Here is a 16,630-nt window from a genome sequence, read left to right as displayed (position 1 = left end):
GGAATAAGGTGGAATTGGACAAGCTTTGCTCACGTGCAGCCAGGGCTGTTTTGCCATCAGGCTCCCTCCTGCTCATGAGGAGCTGCTGCTACACCAGTGGCACGTTCTACTTTCCATCTTCACTGTAAAATACCAGTAGGCCAAGGAGCAGTTACATAGTGAGAAAGAAGAAGTGAGCACAGACCCTTTACATTTTTAAGCAGTTCCTAATGCTGTTATAACTACCTTTTAATTCATTTTGGATACATCCAGCATTTGCTAGCTTGAGTTTAAGCAGTGCAAGGTCACACTCTGGTGCTGTGGTTAATCACTGACATAATTTGATCTTTGCACAGTGCAGTATTTACATGCAATCTAACATCTGAAAAAAGAGAGGGATAGGTTGAAAAATGTATCTGCTGCTTTGGCAGGTTACTTTGCAGTTTCCCAGAGGAGGCAGAGCTGAGCTCTAGGCAAAGCCACTCCAGTCACCGTTACTGCATTGTTCTTCCCTGGTCTCTCCCTCCCAAGCTGTTTGACTAAAGCTTGCATAATCACTACAGACCTGATGATTTGGCTTTAGCACTCTGACTCCTGCACTTCTTGCTTTCCAAAGCAGAGATCTTGGTTTTGTTTTTCCCCTTCCCATGTCATTTGCCTACAGCTGTGCGTGTGAGTCCACAGCACATAAATCCAGGCTGACGGTAAATTTCTCAGTGAGGTTCCCCAAGGCCATTTCTCACAAGCTAAGAACTTGAAAAGGTCAGAAGTATTCAGTTCACTTTGCTGGAGGAAGCATCCACATCTTTCTCCAGGGGACAAAGGGACAGGATGACACCATACTATTAACATGTTGTGATCTTTAAGCTCTTGCCTGTATGAAAGCTGTAACTTATTTGCCACCTTATATCTACCTCAGCTGTCAGAGAGGCCCTGAGAGCTCAAATCTGCCTGGGGAGTGCATTGACTTACCTACACACACACACACATGAGAATTCACTTTTTAATGAGTCTGGAAGTTACATAGCCTTAGACAAACTAAAACCTGCCTTCCCTCCTACACCCAGGATTATACTCATGCCTCACACTGTTTGAAATCTGCTATAATTTGACCTAAAGCATGAGGGAAATAATCCCTTGGGGAATGAGGTTTAACCCCTCTGCACTCAGCTGTGCAAAGACACCAGGTGCCGTTGCTCTGGGAGTGGGAGATGGAAGAATGCCAGAGTGAGGAGATGGATGAGTTCTTGGGGATCATTAGGACAGGACAGCAGGTGGGATCCAGAGATTGAAGGGATTCCTTCAATGAGGTGTTTAATTCTTGCTGGAAGAGGATGGAGTAAACAATGCAAGGCTATAAAAGACCCACAAGCACCTTCTAAGGTTTCTCATTTTTGCCCTGTCGAAGCAAATAGATGGGCTGTTGCTGGTTCAGGCATTGTGTTACCTGGCCCCAGTCAGAGAGGGGCTGTGGTCCAGTCTGTGGAATATGGGACTGGGATGCTCAAGTTATTCTGTTCCTGTCTGCTGCCTGGAAAATGGAGGAAGTCAGGCCAGCTCTCTTATTCTCTCTCCTACCTCCTGCCTGTTTTGTCTAAAGAATAAGCCTGGGGGGCAGGGACTGTCCCTTCCCATGCACATGCACAGCACAAGGGGATGTGATCTCCGTGGGGCTTAGGGGTGCTACTGGAATACTGTTACTGCTGCTCAGTAATAATAAATGACATGGTGGTTAAATGCTGTTGGCTGTCAGTAAGAGATAACATTTAGCACTAATGTAGCAATATGCGTGCTCAAAGCACAGTGCAAACACGGACTAATTAATGCTGTTAACATCAGATAGAGATGTTAAATGTGCCACTGGTGTGATACAGTATTATTCATGCTCTCTTCTTGTCTTTCAGACTTCAAACCCTATTGATGTAGCAGGTAGACCAGGCACAGTCCACCATACGCTGCTGCAGAAGACTCCAGGGGTAGGCAACAATATATAAACTTCTTTTCAGCTTATCTGGGTGTACAGTAAACACAGTGATTGCTGATAAAAAATGAGAGTAGGCTGGTGAGCAAATTGGTCTTCTAGACTGGGAACATGGTGAGGAGAGAAATTGTCTTTTTCTGGTGAGACAGCAATCTCCAGCAGTCATGAATTCAGAGGGATGTATTGGCTTCTTTCAAATGTCAGAGGAACGTGGGGCAGGAAACCCCTTCCATGTCTTTCCTGTAGGTATTGCTTGGAGAGTACTTCCATGCTCTCCATTTCAGAATAATTACAAGGTTCAGAAAAGCCCAGGCACTGTTCAGTTGCTGGTCTGAAGCTGCTTTGTTTATAACAAAATTCTGCTGAGTTTGGTTCAAGGAATGAAAGAGAAGTTTTAAGCCTTCTTTAAGCCTTTTAGGTTTCCTGTGTCACAGGGGACTTCTCTGGAACGTTGCTTTCTAAATGCTTTCACTTGTCCAGAGGAAGGAAGTTCCCCACCTTTCTGTATATTGGCTAGTTTTAGAAAGACTGATTGTTTTATTTCTGCTTTTTCCATAGGTGTCAGACCCTTATAGGCCTCCAGTAAGAGTAAGTAAGGTTTGTGGGGGATTTTATATACATATTTATACACAGACACTTGGAATATTGTGCATGTGCTTTTGAAATTTAATATGTCCAGTAGAAAATCTCATCCTTTACTTCAAGCAAAATGTCAGTTAGCTCTCTGCCACTTCTGATTAATAACATTTAGGTTGAATCCCGGCCTTATTTTGCATCCATTTGTGTGCATTAATAGTTCACAGTATGAAATGAGGGTCACAGAAATAAATGACTGTGAGCATGGGCAGACATTCACCAGCAAACAGATTCGTGGTGGCTCAGGTCAATGTGCTGATGTTCCACATAAGCAGTGGAACAGTGAGTACCATGGCTCAGCTGAAAATAGGGACTTGTTCAGCTGTGGCACTGCTCATCCTGGGGATTGTTTGTCCCTACCCTTTCCCTCCCCAAAAGCCAGTAGGCATAATAACCACGCATGACTTAGCCTGCAGTGCAGCAGGGGTGAATGAACAGGGCTCTTTTCAGAAACAGAACTCTCAGCCATTAGTTGCTTTCTCTTAAGCATGGCATACTGTTCTTTGCTGCCATTCATTTCAATTTGGGAAGGGGGGAGTGCAAGTAGGAAAGAACAAGGCAGGATCTCAGATGTCCATGAGATGGGGAAGATATCCCACATTCTTCCTGTTTCCTTCTTAATTTAAACATCATCTGCTGCAGTACAGCAGAAAATGTTGATCACCCATTGTGCCATTTCAGTAATCAGCCTTTCTCATTGCTTAGCTGCCTGGTTGACAGTGAGGGAAATGAAATGTTCTATCTGATGTAGATTGCTAACGTATAAATTAATCTAAATTCTTGTGCTTTCCACTACAGAAACCCGGGAAGTGGTGTGCGGTTCATGTGCAGATCGCCTGGCAGATCTACCATCACCAGCAAAAGATAAAGGTAATTCAGATGGCTTCTGGAACAAAGCCAGGTCTTTTAGCTTACAGATTGTATTTGAGTGAGTAATGGGCAGGAAGCAGTTACTGTGGTGATTCTCAAGCTTGCCTTTATTGATTAACTAATACTTACAGTCCTTTAACATTTATTGTAGCAACTGTAAAGTTTATCTGAGGGCAGAGGAGCTGGGTGGAAGGGTGTACAGCCAGAAAGAGGGGAAGAAAGTGAGGGGCAGAGTAATCTCCCCAAGTCAATCTTTTTTTTCCACAAAGCATGCACATTTAATGTCGCTTCCCTTCTGCATTAGTACCTCCTGTGGAGGAGGTAATGAAATGGCCAATGCAGTGAAGAACATTACAGAGCAGAGAGCAGCAGAGTAGATTGATAACATCAGTGTTAGAGGTTATAGGGCTTCCTGTGATGGTGGGCAGAGGGAGGGGGTTTAACACTCGAGAAGTAACAGGATGTAGGTACCCTGGGGTGCTGCTGCAGCCTTTAGACTCCCTATGGCAGGTAGAATAGCTGATAAAAGGACTTGTGTAGATTTTATTTTTTCACAGCTCCTAGAGTAGTTTTTTTGTCCCATTAATGAAGGCTATTCTCTGCTTAAGTAGGTGTCTCTGAAAGGGCTGTATGTCTATATATTTTTATAAGCAAATACGTAACCTGTAAGCTATTCATAGGCTTCTGTGACTGAGTCAGTTCTGGCCATGCTCACTTCTACAGGGCAAGGATAAAATCAGTCTCTGGAGGAGCCTCATAGCTTCCTTCATCCTTTGCCCCTTGTCTGCACACTGAGCTGCCCTGGCTGCAGGAAGGGAACAGTATGGGCACGTCTCTCTCAAACTGGAGAGGCAGAACAGACGAGCCCATCACCCAGAGCCCATCACTAGAGCTCATCATCAGAGCCCATCACCCAGAGCCCCTCACCCAGAGCCCATCACCAGAGCCCCTCACCCAGAGCCCATCACTAGAGCCCCTCACCCAGAGCCCCTCACCCAGAGCCCATCACCCAGAGCCCCTCACCCAGAGCCCATCACCCAGAGCCCATCACCCAGAGCCCCTCATCCAGAGCCCATCACCCAGAGCCCATCACCCAGAGCTCATCACCCAGAGCCCATCACCCAGAGTCCATCACCCAGAGCCCATCACCAGAGCCCATCACCCAGAGCCCATCACCCAGAGCCCCTCACCCAGAGCCCATCACCCAGAGCCCATCACCCAGAGCCCCTCACCCAGAGCCCATCACCCAGAGCCCATCACCCAGAACCCCTCACCCAGAGTCCATCACCCAGAGTCCATCACCCAGAGCCCATCACCAGAGCCCATCACCAGAGCCCATCACCAGAGCCCCTCACCCAGAGCCCATCACCAGAGCCCATCACCAGAGCCCCTCACCCAGAGCCCATCACCCAGAGCCCATCACCAGAGCCCATCACCCAGAGCCCCTCACCCAGCTCTCGAGGCTTCTCTCAGCAGCTCTGTGCCTGCAGAGCATTTCTGTCAGGCAGAGAGCACGGCTGCTCCTGGGGTGCCGTGCACTCAGTGTGTCCTGTTGCTGCTGCAGCCTGTGCTGGGGGCTGAGTGCTCCCTGCTGACCTCAGCCTGGCATGGGCAGGCAGCTGAGAGGCTGCAGGGGGGGGTGGCCCTGCAGAGCCTGGCAGAGCACGGCCGCGGCTGCGCTGCGTGAGCGGGGACGCTGCTGTCACTGTCACTAACACTCCCTGGCAGGGCTAAGGAGGAATGAGCTTTAACTCCCTCTCTTGTTTTCCCATAAAAAAGGAAGTGTGTAATGAGATTGTTTTTATATCATTTGACAGCAAATGCAGCTGGATCCCCACAAGCTAGAGATAGGTGGTAAACTTGACCTGTTCAGCAGACCTCCTGCCCCTGGAGTGTTTCCAGGCTTCCATTATCCACAAGATCTTGCCAGGCCTCTGTTTTCTACTACAGGTAAGGGAAGATTATTCCTTGTTGATTAAAAACAAAACAAAACAAGAAACAGTCAGTGTATGTCATGCATGACTTTACAGCTATATATGCCTCAAAAACAGAAGCAAGGTTGGTTCAAGGGGTGCAGAGACACTGCTGTGACCAGGGCTCTGCCACCACCTCCAGTGCAGGATCCTCTGCACATCACTGAGCTGCAGCAGTTGGCCCACAGTCCTCTGTGTGCAGCTGGTTCTTATGTCCCTGATTAGTAGGCTATAGAGTGATTTTTTAAAAGCGATTTTGACAAAACACTTGAAAATGTTTCCATTGCACAGGATTGGAAGTGACCCCAGTCTCTTTCTTGCATTTATATTTGCCATGTTATTCTTCTCAGCTCCTCCACTCACCAAGTTTCTGTTTGTTTTCTGAAAACAAGGTTTTTTTGTAAAAGGAAAACTTCAATAACAGCATTGAAAATATCACCGAATATTTGCAGTTTGTTCTTTAAATAGAAAATTCCTCTATGTGTTACAAAGTTAAGCAAAGTCCAGGGCTTAAAATGATATACTGAATTTACAAAGAGCCTCAAAGAATTAAATACAGTTTACACTGATCAATTGTTTTCCAATCTGTTGGAGAAGTAATTACACAATTACCAAAGGGCAGTAACCTTCACTGTGTTGTTCTGGATGGCTCTGACCATGGGAGCCAGCATGGATTCATGTGGATATCTGTCTACCAAATGCTAAATGTTGTTCTTATTCTCAAACTTAACTTTCTTCTCAACTTCTTCACATTTTCTGTCTGTGTTTGAGATGCCAGAGTCTGCATTCTGAATGAGCTGCATCAATTGAAGAGATGTAACTTAGCTCTTTATGTATGTAATTAATTGAAAAATAATGTCATTTTCTTCCCTAATGTTACTCTGATTGTATGATGCAATATTGCACAATCACCTTAACTCAGTGCAGACATGATCATATTCAGCCTTGGTTCAACCCTGTGGAAATTAATGACTTTAGTTTTGAACTCAGTCCCAAAAATGACAGAAAAGCAACAGATGACAATTGAGCTGAAGTTTCTCTAAGAATTGAGTTCCACATGCAGATGCCTTCAGGAACTCCACCAGTGCTTCAGTCTGTCTTTCTGCTCTGTCTGTGGATGGAAATGAAAGCATCAAATGCACATCTACCACAAGTAATCAGTGCTGGTACCAGCTCTACATTGTAGGGTGCTACCCTGTATTTTGGTCTCTATAAAGGTGTTTTGATAGTACAAAGCCAAGATACTTACTGCATCCACTTGGATGCATAAGCATTGCTCATTTACAGACCTCTGGCTGTTTTCCTGTGGCAAGTGTTTCCTTATCACTGTCCTGTGTTGTCATTACAAGAACTTTGTTTCATATCTGGTTTTGCTACTGTAGGCTCTTCTGGACAGAATTACCCTAACAGACAGAAAAGCACCAGTCCAGTTGGTATCTGGAGTTTTTTCCCTTAAGAGATGCAAGCATGGCTTGCTTTTCATTTGTAAAAGCAAGAGGGAAAGTAGTATGAAATAGAAACATTAAAGAAGGCAAACTAATAAAAAACTTTCAGTAGAGAGAAACAACCTTACAAGAACTTGCCTGTGAGTATATTAATCACAAGAGCCATCACACAGTAAATCCAGGTAAAGAGTGCTGTCAGTGTGAGCAAACACTGCAGCTGGAATACGTGGAGGAATAAAGCTTTTAGTCTGGAATATCTGAGGCATTCTTTTCACCTTACTGAGCACGTGTGCAGTTGGTGTGAATCATTGGTTCTGCTGCATTGCCTGGTTACTGGGGGAGACATAAGTTATCTTAGGGCCACCTGTCTCCAGGAGGGATGCTGGGCTGCCTGGCAGACAGTCTATTTAATAACTGCCTGACAGCCTGCAATGCTGCTCCTGCCTTCCTCCAGAGGATTTTTTATTATCAGCCCATGTAGTGGAGTTTGTAAGCCGTCTCCTTTGAAGAAATCTCCCATCCATTATACACCCTCTGAAATCTTAAAGGATTAGAAAGATGACAGTCTCCATCCATCTTGAAGCATTGGAGCAGTCGGAATGTTTATAGAGAGGTACTGGATAGGTCTCGTTGCCGTGGTCTCTCTTAAGTTTCTTCAACTCATTTTCTGGCTGCTTGGGTTTGAGGTGCCCAGGCTGGTGAGGGATACAGAGCTCTGTCTCCCTCTCAGGTTTCACAGTTTGCTCATGTTCTGGACACAGGAGTGTGTTTCACAGCAGCCATCAGGGGTTGGGCTCTGTCCCCAGGGAAGGCCAGGTCAGGGGCTGACCAAGTACCCCGGTGACAGGTGACACCAGTGCTTTTCACTCTGAAGTTGTGAGCCTGTTCAGATTCACACATGCCTGCCTGCAAAGGAAGAAAAACTCATTTTCTGGTCTGAAAAGAGAGCAGAGTTTCCTGCATGAGCCTGGTCCACCTTGAAATACAGGGCAGACCTGCTTGTTTCAGCCCTTCCTTCCCATCTCCTCAGCCTGGTGTAATCCAGCATGCTCAGCAGTGGTGTTCTTTCCCACGAGGAAGTGTGGCACCATGGCAGTGAGCAGTGTCTAGGAAAGGGAAAAAATACCAGGGGGGAGCCTGTGGATGCAGAGACAGATGTGAGAGTGTAGCTGGAGCTCTCATGGGAGAGGCATGATTGATGTTCCCTGTGTGCCTGTCATTAACTGGTGTTTCACACAGACTAATCAGTCACCTCTGAGCACCTTCTGGCTGGGTCCATAACCTGGGCTGGCCCTTTTTCATGTAAACATGGAGTAATGACTGAAAACAGAGAGCCTGGCTTCCCTGGTACTGCAGGTGAGCAGCAGCTCTCAGTGCAAGGTCTCCTCCTGCCTCCAGTGCCCTGTTAGACTCCTTGGCAGGGCTCTCAGGGAGATCCATGTTGCTCACTCAGCCAAGGTTTGGGGTCTTCCCTTGCCTTTGTTGTTTAAATGTGGTGATGTGGCCATCACTCTTGAATGGGATGGCCAGGAGCTCTGGGTCTGCAAGGAGTCACTTGCCCTGAACTAAAAAGGGACCTTGTTCTCACAGGTGCGACGCATCCAGCCACCACCCCTTTTGGTCCCTCACCTCACCACAGCAGCTTCCTGCCTACAAACCACTTGGCAGGTAAGTGTAAGTAGCCCTGCCTTCCCCTCTGTACCTCTGCCCCCTTCCTGGCTCTCAGTGTTGTGGACCTGCACTAGGGGAGAGAAAGGCTTAAACTGCCTGAGGATCCCAAAGCTGGCCAGCTTCTCATCCCTGCCAGCTCCCAGCACATGCCCTCACTGTGTCCCAAAGGAGAGGGCAGTGCACATCTGTCATTGCTGGGACACTGCACCAGAGCCAAAATGTGACCTGCAGAGTCCTGTGCTCCTGAATGTGCCTGAAGAAATGGGGGACATTTATGCAGAGATGCCTCAGACAAGCTTCAGCTTAAAATGAGCTCCTCCTGTATCATTTTCCACCTATGAAAGGTCTTGACTAGGCTCTTTAAAAGAGTTCAGGGAGCAGTTCCTGGCAAGTAGATGTTCTGCACATTTTGCCAGACTTTCAGTTTCCTAATTGGCAGTAAGTAGAGCCTGATTCTGTCAAATTTCCTCATTTTAGAAGCTCACAAGCAGCTCATTGCCAATTAAAGTTCAAGCTCTGTTGATTAATGTTTTAGTAACATTCATCCAATCAGTAAATGTGGCATGCCACATGACCTAGTAGACTTTTTTCTCTTGCAAATACCCAGATTTACATCAATTCCTGAACATTCTGTCAAAATTAACTATCTCTACCGAGTCACTCAGCCACTTAAGATCAAAGAGGAAGGGCAAGAACTGTTTTAAATAAGTAAATAAGCATATAGCTGTTTGCTTTAAGATACAAGCTATTTGTGCCATTTGCCTTGATATTTTAAATGTGATATCTGTGAGGAAGTGGAGAGCAGCATTACCTCCTGTAACATGGCAAGCTAAGGGCTTGAAGGAGACAGTCAAAAAGCCAGTGGGCAGGAGGAGGAGTTGTTTAGAGATGATCAGTAGGAAAAAGCAGGTACACTGGTAGGATTTAACCCATAACTGTCTCTGGAGTGTGGAAACCTGAGATGGGCTATGTGCTCTCAGAGAGGAACCTCTTCTGGTGATGGGTGCCTTTACTGGGAAAAAGGTGCAGAAACAAGGCAGTCATCTCCTCAGTGCTGGCCTAGGGGCCTGCTGTGATTCTTCTTTCAAGGCAATTGCAATGTTTCTACTGTTAGTACTGATAAGGAAAGAGAGTTATAGCTCAGCAGCCACCCTAATTTCAGCTATTAGACCCTAATTTCTAACTCACTTCTGACTCACATACAAAAGTTTATTACAGCACCTGTTTGCAGAGTGAGCACTGAATCCCTTCTCCATTTTAACATGATGGGAATTTTCTGTGCAAAGAACCTTGCAATGAGAAGGATCAGCTTAAAGTCTGGCCTAATCCTACTTGGATTCAAACCGTTAAGAAGGGGAGGGGTGTGTTTCATTCTCCAACATTCTTGGCTAAATGCCTGCTAAATCCCTGTTTGCCTTTCCAGATCCATTTAGCAGGTCAAGCACCTTCAGCGGCCTTGGGAACTTAGGCAGCAATGCCTTTGGAGGATTAGGCAGTCATGCTCTGAGTAAGTACTGGCTGGGTTACTGCAGACAAACATCCCTTCCAGAAAAGCCACATGCTAATATTTACAGCAGCTGGTGGTAGTTTTTAAAGAAGTTTCATTCCTAACCTCCATTCTCCTATCTGAAAACACTGCACCTAAGATTTCCAGGTCTCTGCGGTGGGAGCTTCTCTGCATGTCACAGAGATCAGTAGCTGTGCTCTGTGCCTCCTCACTGCTGAGGGTTGGTACCTTGAGTGCTCAGAGAGGCACTGGAGCTGCAAAACCCCACTGAGCTCTGGGACCCTGTGGGCACCTGAAGTAACACCCTTCACCAGCGAAGATGCACAGTGGAGCAGCTATTGATACTTCTAATTCGTGTAGACATCCCTGTAACTGTTGGCTGAAGTTTAAATTACCTGTGTAAAATAATTCTACCTCAAAAACATGTTACCTGTAGGTGAAACATGCTTGAGAGCCACACATAAGAGAGCACATAAGAGAGCATGCTTGTGCATCTCATGGTGCAACAGGAATCAGCTGAAGATGGATGGAGGAAAATCGAGTGACTGTTCTGAAAAGCCTACAGCCAAGCTCTGTGTTTATACACACACATACATACCACCAAATAGTCTGGGTTCTTCAACAAAAAAAGTCCCTGAAGCCTCAGCTGCAGGCAGCTGATTGCTTGTAACTACCCACAAATTAAAGTTTCTGCCAGAGAGAGGAGCTGAGGAAAAATACTGCTTTTGTGCTGGAGCCCTTGCCTGGGGTGGGGGGAGAAGAGAAGCTGGGCATTTTCAGTGCTCTCTGAGTTATTGAAATGTATAAAGCTTCCTCCAACAACAGCCTTTAAAGAGCTGGTGGATCTTACACCCAGTGTTGGAATTATCTGTCTCCACTCACTAGCAGCTCCCCCTCACCATTAAAAAGCCTTAAAAGGACAGCTCTGGTTGTGACTAATATTGTGAAAAATGTCTGTATAACGATTGGCTTTGAATTATTTTTAACTCTTCCTCCCCCTGCCATTATTCTAGCTCACAACAACATTTTTACTCACAAAGATGGCCCAAACCTGCAGAATTTCAATAACCCCCATGAGCCATGGAACAGACTGCACCGGACCCCGCCGTCCTTCCCAACCCCTCCCCAGTGGCCCAAGCCCTTGGATTCGGAGCGGAGCTCCTCGGTGACAAACCACGACAGGGACAGGGACAGGGAGCGGGAGCCCGACAAGAGGGACCTTTCTCTGAGCAAGGACGACAGAGACAAAGAGAGGTGAGCACTGTGGGCTCCTGACCACGTCCTCCTGGGACTGATTTTCCTCTGTATTTTTTTCTGTTTTCCCTAAAATGTTGCTGATCCTTAAAGCAGATGATGGGTCTTTTTCTCAGATAAGCACAAGTGCTAGCAACACCAAAAAAATTCCTCTTTGCCTTTTAGGATTTGTCTTCTGTGGAAATAGAGTAACCTAGTCCCTGCTAGTCTGTTGACACATCACACCAGGCTGGGAAATTGAGTGTGTTCTGTATTTTCAGAGTGCTGAAAACTTGGTTGTTGTCAGTGCAGCTGCTTTAGGATTGCTGTGTATTCTGAAATTGTGACAGGTCCTTTGGAGACAGTCAATGTTCTCATTAATGTACAGGTATGCTGATGAATTCAAATGTTAGCTGGACATTAAGGAGATAACAATGCAGATGCCTGTATCTGGAGCAGTGTGCATGAATCCATTAGCAAAACTGATTTCAAAAAATTGCATTGTGGGCAAATCCTTATTAAGGATGACAGGCCTGTATCACCTGGGCTATAGTTACTTCATTAGCTCCCAGTTATATGATTCTGAAGCTGTGAAGCCCTTTGTATTTCAGAGCCCAGTTGTCTCCAACAGGCTACTTCTTTGTAGGCAATAACAGCCTGCAAGCCTTAGATGTGCGTGCTTGACTAGTGATAGGGCTTCAGAGTTTGCTGGAGTGCTTTTAATGAGATCTTCAGGCAGTACCTGTGAACAAGATTAGATGGAAGCAATAGGCTGAAAATCTTCTTGCTTTACATGTTAAATTGTCTGACATCCTTGCACAGATTTCGTTCAGGTAGGGAAGGTATCCCTTCTTGGCTCTAATGGAATTCATTTGCAGACCAAGGTTACTTTACTCTCAGGAGTGTTCACACAGGGGTTAACAGCTCTATTACACTTCTATTAATTTAGCTTAAGCTGTCCCCAGCATCCCTATTTGGCCATGGTTTTAATAAACCACATCCTTGACCAGCAATCAGGATTACCACAGAGGAAAAAAGCTGGGTTAGCAAATGTAATCATAAGGGATAAATACCTACACAGCTCCCCAAAACATCTCCAGCTTTCAGCACTCAGGTCTTACAGCTCTCAAAAGCAAACACAACATAAAACTTAGGCAAAGTGAGCCTCTCAGCTGCATAATGCAGTTCTCTCAATCACACGATCATATTTTGCATTTAAAGTGTCTCTCATTCAGAGCAAAGTGCTTTTAGAAGGTGAGCATTATTTATTCCCCTGTTAAAAAGGTGGGATTAACTGTGACTAATTGGCTTGCTCAGAGGCAGAGGTGCAATTGGAAATGTAAACCTTTGTGCCTCTCTTTCTAAACCATGGATGTTGTCATCAGACCCCTTGTTTATCGCAGCAGGTCCTCTTGAAACACAGCTCAGTTGCTCAGTTTCGTGGCTGATTCAAGGGTGTTTCTCCTGAAGCATCTGGCTTACCTACAGGAACTGCCAACAACAAGAAGTGTTGCAGTTCTGTAGGAAAATCAGCTTCACCTTATGGCTGCTTCCAGTCAATGAGGCTGACTTGGGAAGGACCTGCATACATTTCTGTAGGCTTCTGCTTTGTGTGCCTGGATCAGTGTTTTAGGAAAGGAGCCCAAGTTTTACAGCTGGGAAGGTCATTGCCTGGCAGCAAGATGTACACATGAGCACACAATAAGCTTTTTTAAAAGAAAAATAAGCTGTCTAGAATTCTTCTTTCCTTACATTTCTCAGTGAAATGGTCTTTGGGTGAATATAGTGTTCTTCCAGCCACATCCCCAGTTTAGTCCTACATTTGTGAACATTTAAGTTTTTTTGTCTTTAAAGTATGTAAAGGCAGATTGTGCATATTGCTTACCATAGCATCGTTTGTAGAGCTTTCCAAATCCTTTCCTGAGCAATCCCAGAGGGCACAACTGGGCACAGCACTGTACATGCCCAACAGCACACATAACCAAGTCTGTACCTTCTGTCTTTTTACAGAGACCTCATGGATAAAAACAGGCATTCGAACAGATCCTCGCCAGCATCCGCCCCGGTGACGCACCAGATCAGCAATCTCATCCGCAGCAACAGCCAGAGCTCCAGCGAGCCCATCAGGCAGGTCAGCCTCGGGGACAGGGAGAGGTCCAAGGAGCCCGAGAGAGAGCACCCTGACCGGCTGAGAGAGCCGCCCATAGCTGAACACAAGATCAAAGAGAGCCGTTCCCCAGTGAAGGAAACTCCAAGCCATGATAAGAGACCCTCTGAGGACAACACAAAGCCAGTAATCCAGTCTGTATCCCCATACAGCAAACCTGCACTAAGTGACAGCCTGAAGCTTACCAATCTAATGAGCAAGGACATGGAGAGAAAGACAGAGCTTCCCAGCGACCTCCAGAAGATTAAGAATGACATCAAAGTCAAGGAGGAGAGGAAGGAAGACAGTGATGTGCTAGTGGTTGGGTCTGAGCCTTCCCAGCACTCCCGGTCAGTGGAGCATCCCCCACCGCCCACTCTCCATGGATTATCATTGCCTCACTCGATGGCTGCCTCCATGCCCATCTCCATGGGCAGCGTGCACCAGATGAACAACATGAACGTCCTGGACCGCAGCAGGATGATGACCCCGCTCATAGGCATGAACCCTTTGTCAGGAAGAGAGAGGCTGCCGCATCCCGGATTTTCCTGGGACCCGATGAGGGACCCGTTGCGAGATGCCTACCGGAGCTTAGACCTGCACCGTCGAATGGACTTCCAGCTCCGGACAGATCCTATCCATAGGTTTCCTACCACCTCTGGCTTTTATGACCACGAGCGTTCCTACAGAGACAGGGAACCCCACGACTACAACCACGAGAACCTTCTGGAAGCCCGCCGAGAGCAGGAGCGGTTGCGGCAAGTGGAGGAGCGCGAGCGCTTGCACTTACGGGAAGAACTTGAGCGTGCCAGAATGCACCACTTGCACTCGTCCCCCATCGAAAGCCACCTGGCACACGTGCCATCCTTCATGCCTCATTTGAGCGGGATGCATTACCCCAGACTGAGTCCATCCACTGCCATGCACAACGGGATTTTGAACAGGAACCCGCCGACCGCAGCGCTGAGCGCGCCGCCGCCTCTCGTACCAGCCAGCAGCACCAGACCTGCCTCCCCTCGCAGGACTACCCCACTCACAAACTCTGAGTCCAGGGACTATTCCCCCTCTAGGAACCCCAAAGAAGTAGAGGCACGATAGTCCCCAACATTGAATTTTAAACTCACCTGTACATAAAAAACAAGCAAGCAAACAAACAAGCAAACAACAACAACAAAAAAAAACACAAACAGGAAAAAAAAACAACAAAAAAAGAAAACAACAAACCTTTTACAAAATGCACTGCTGTAAACTTTTTTTTTTTAATGTAAAATTTGTAGAAGTTAAGCACATTTCCATAAATAACGGGGTTGGGGACTTTCCAACAAGAAGGTTGCTGAGAATGGGAATTTAATATATAGGTATTGATTTTTGGTTTTGTTTTTTGTTTCTGTGCTAAAAAAAAAATGAGTTAAGAATATCAAGTTTGTACATTTTTTCCCAAATGTGAGAAACATTTTTAATGGATTTGTATTTTTTTTAATTTTGTGCTCTTTATTCACTTAAAAAAAGAAGAAATTTTGCTTTTGTTTTTAGTTAAATTTGCATTTTAAAGGCCTCAGATCCTTAAGAAAAAAATACCCAGGGTTTCTTAAAAGTATTATTTATGGAAATACTGTAGTTTTACAGTCCACTGTGAGGTTCCCTTCTGAGGCCAATTGATCACTTACCTTGGTACTTTGGAACCGAAGTTACAGATATATATTAAAATATTAATAATAATAATAATGTACAAAACTGTTTGTTTTTTGCCTTATTATATTATGCAGAAATTTAAGAGGAATTTTTTTTGACTTCTTGTTTTAAACAAAAAAAAAAAAAAGAAAACAAACTGTAAATATTCTGTTAATATAAATGTACACCAATATTAAATTCTTAACATAGGTAGACTTTATAAAAATGGTTTCTAGAACCACTCTGGTTATTTGTTAACATGGTTACAACTCATACTCTTGTCACAGTCAGAAATTCACACTCAGAAAGCTCAGTACGGCATATATACTTCAACTATGCAAGAACTCGGAGGCAGGTCTTAGTGGATGTTGGGGGGAGGAAGGTTTTAAAAAAAAAAAAAATTAAAAAAAAACAACCCAAAAACAACCAACTCGCAACTCTGGAGACAGAATGGCAATGGCATGTGAACAGGAAGAAGGATGCTTGTGTTTAACAAAAAAAAAAAAAAGAGAGACTGAATTTTTTTGTACAAACACAAGGGACAGTTCGTCAAGGAAAGAGAAAGACACACGCTCCTGGAAGGGAATTTTGGTTTCCTACTTTTCAAGCTGGCAAAAGCAGATGGAACTGGCACAGTACCATGCGGCAGACCCTTTCCTTATTTTTTTTTCCTTTTTTTTTCTCTTTTTTTGTGTTGTGGGCAGGATCGCTGGCAAGCAAGGACAATTTTCCGTGGACCCCTTGTGCTAATTGTGCAGTGTTCTTATTGGAATCTGTATACAAGACAAAGTAGAATTTTAGGAGTGCAAAAAAAAAAGTCTAATGGTTGATTAAAAAAAAAAAAGAAATTCTGATATATTATCTATAGTACATGAAGACCATAAGCAAATGTTTGTTTCAGTGTGGTTCTGCCTTGAACTGCTTTTTGGCATGATTTATTTTTTATTTCCAATTTTACTTTTCATCCATATGTAAATTTTGCCATGTTTTACTTGCTGTACCATCCCCCTTTCCCTTATTTTATTTTTCAGTGTCCATGTTTTATATATCCTGGGCTTTTTCTCTCTAGTTAATTCAGCCATCCGCTACTATTTTCTTGGCTCTGTAACTCTTGTTTCCCCCCCCTCCCCGTCCTCCCCCCTGCACCCCCTGTAATTTTAAACATTCAGTTTCCTTGTAGATCAATGAAGATAAATACAACATTGATTTTGGATGAAAAAGGCAGTTGAGTGTTTGTGTGTCGTAGCCAGCGCTGTTGACTCGAGGCTAATGGTTTATTGACGGCTGGGAGGAGGCAGCTGGCGGAAGGGGCTGGTGCTGGGACAGGGATTTGTTCTGCCTGTGAATCCTTCCCAGCAGAAGGAACACGCTTTGGAGGTCGGGGTTTGGGGGTTTGGGGAGGAGAGCAGAGCAGTGCCCCCAGCCCTGCAGCATCTCCATCCCACAGCCCGGGGGGCACCTCGGGCTCTGAGCCCCCAGGGCTGACCCAGCCTCTCCTGCCAGGGGAAGGAAGGACAG

General features: G+C 45.4%; 1 protein-coding gene across 20 annotated transcripts in view; it reads left to right on the top strand.

Moving 5' to 3' along the window:
* FBRSL1 (fibrosin like 1) overlaps positions 1-16,332 on the top strand; it is a 506,715-nt gene extending 490,383 nt beyond the window's left edge. For 14 of the 20 annotated variants that reach the window (XM_059863632.1, XM_059863647.1, XM_059863642.1 and 11 more), the window contains 8 exons: positions 1,884-1,955; positions 2,519-2,557; positions 3,395-3,466; positions 5,284-5,416; positions 8,475-8,552; positions 9,979-10,062; positions 11,076-11,316; positions 13,306-16,332. In XM_059863632.1, the coding sequence (XP_059719615.1) occupies positions 1,884-1,955; positions 2,519-2,557; positions 3,395-3,466; positions 5,284-5,416; positions 8,475-8,552; positions 9,979-10,062; positions 11,076-11,316; positions 13,306-14,539 (1,953 nt within the window). In that variant the 3' untranslated portion in view covers positions 14,540-16,332. The remainder of the gene's footprint in view (positions 1-1,883; positions 1,956-2,518; positions 2,558-3,394; positions 3,467-5,283; positions 5,417-8,474; positions 8,553-9,978; positions 10,063-11,075; positions 11,317-13,305) is intronic. The other 6 variants (XM_059863652.1, XM_059863643.1, XM_059863634.1 and 3 more) reach the window with 2 other exon arrangements.
* Positions 16,333-16,630: the final 298 nt, after the last annotated feature.

The sequence above is a fragment of the Haemorhous mexicanus genome, chromosome 19, assembly GCF_027477595.1.
Source record: "Haemorhous mexicanus isolate bHaeMex1 chromosome 19, bHaeMex1.pri, whole genome shotgun sequence".
NCBI classification, from domain to species: Eukaryota; Metazoa; Chordata; class Aves; order Passeriformes; family Fringillidae; genus Haemorhous; species Haemorhous mexicanus.
This window is presented reverse-complemented; position numbering and strand designations above follow the sequence as displayed.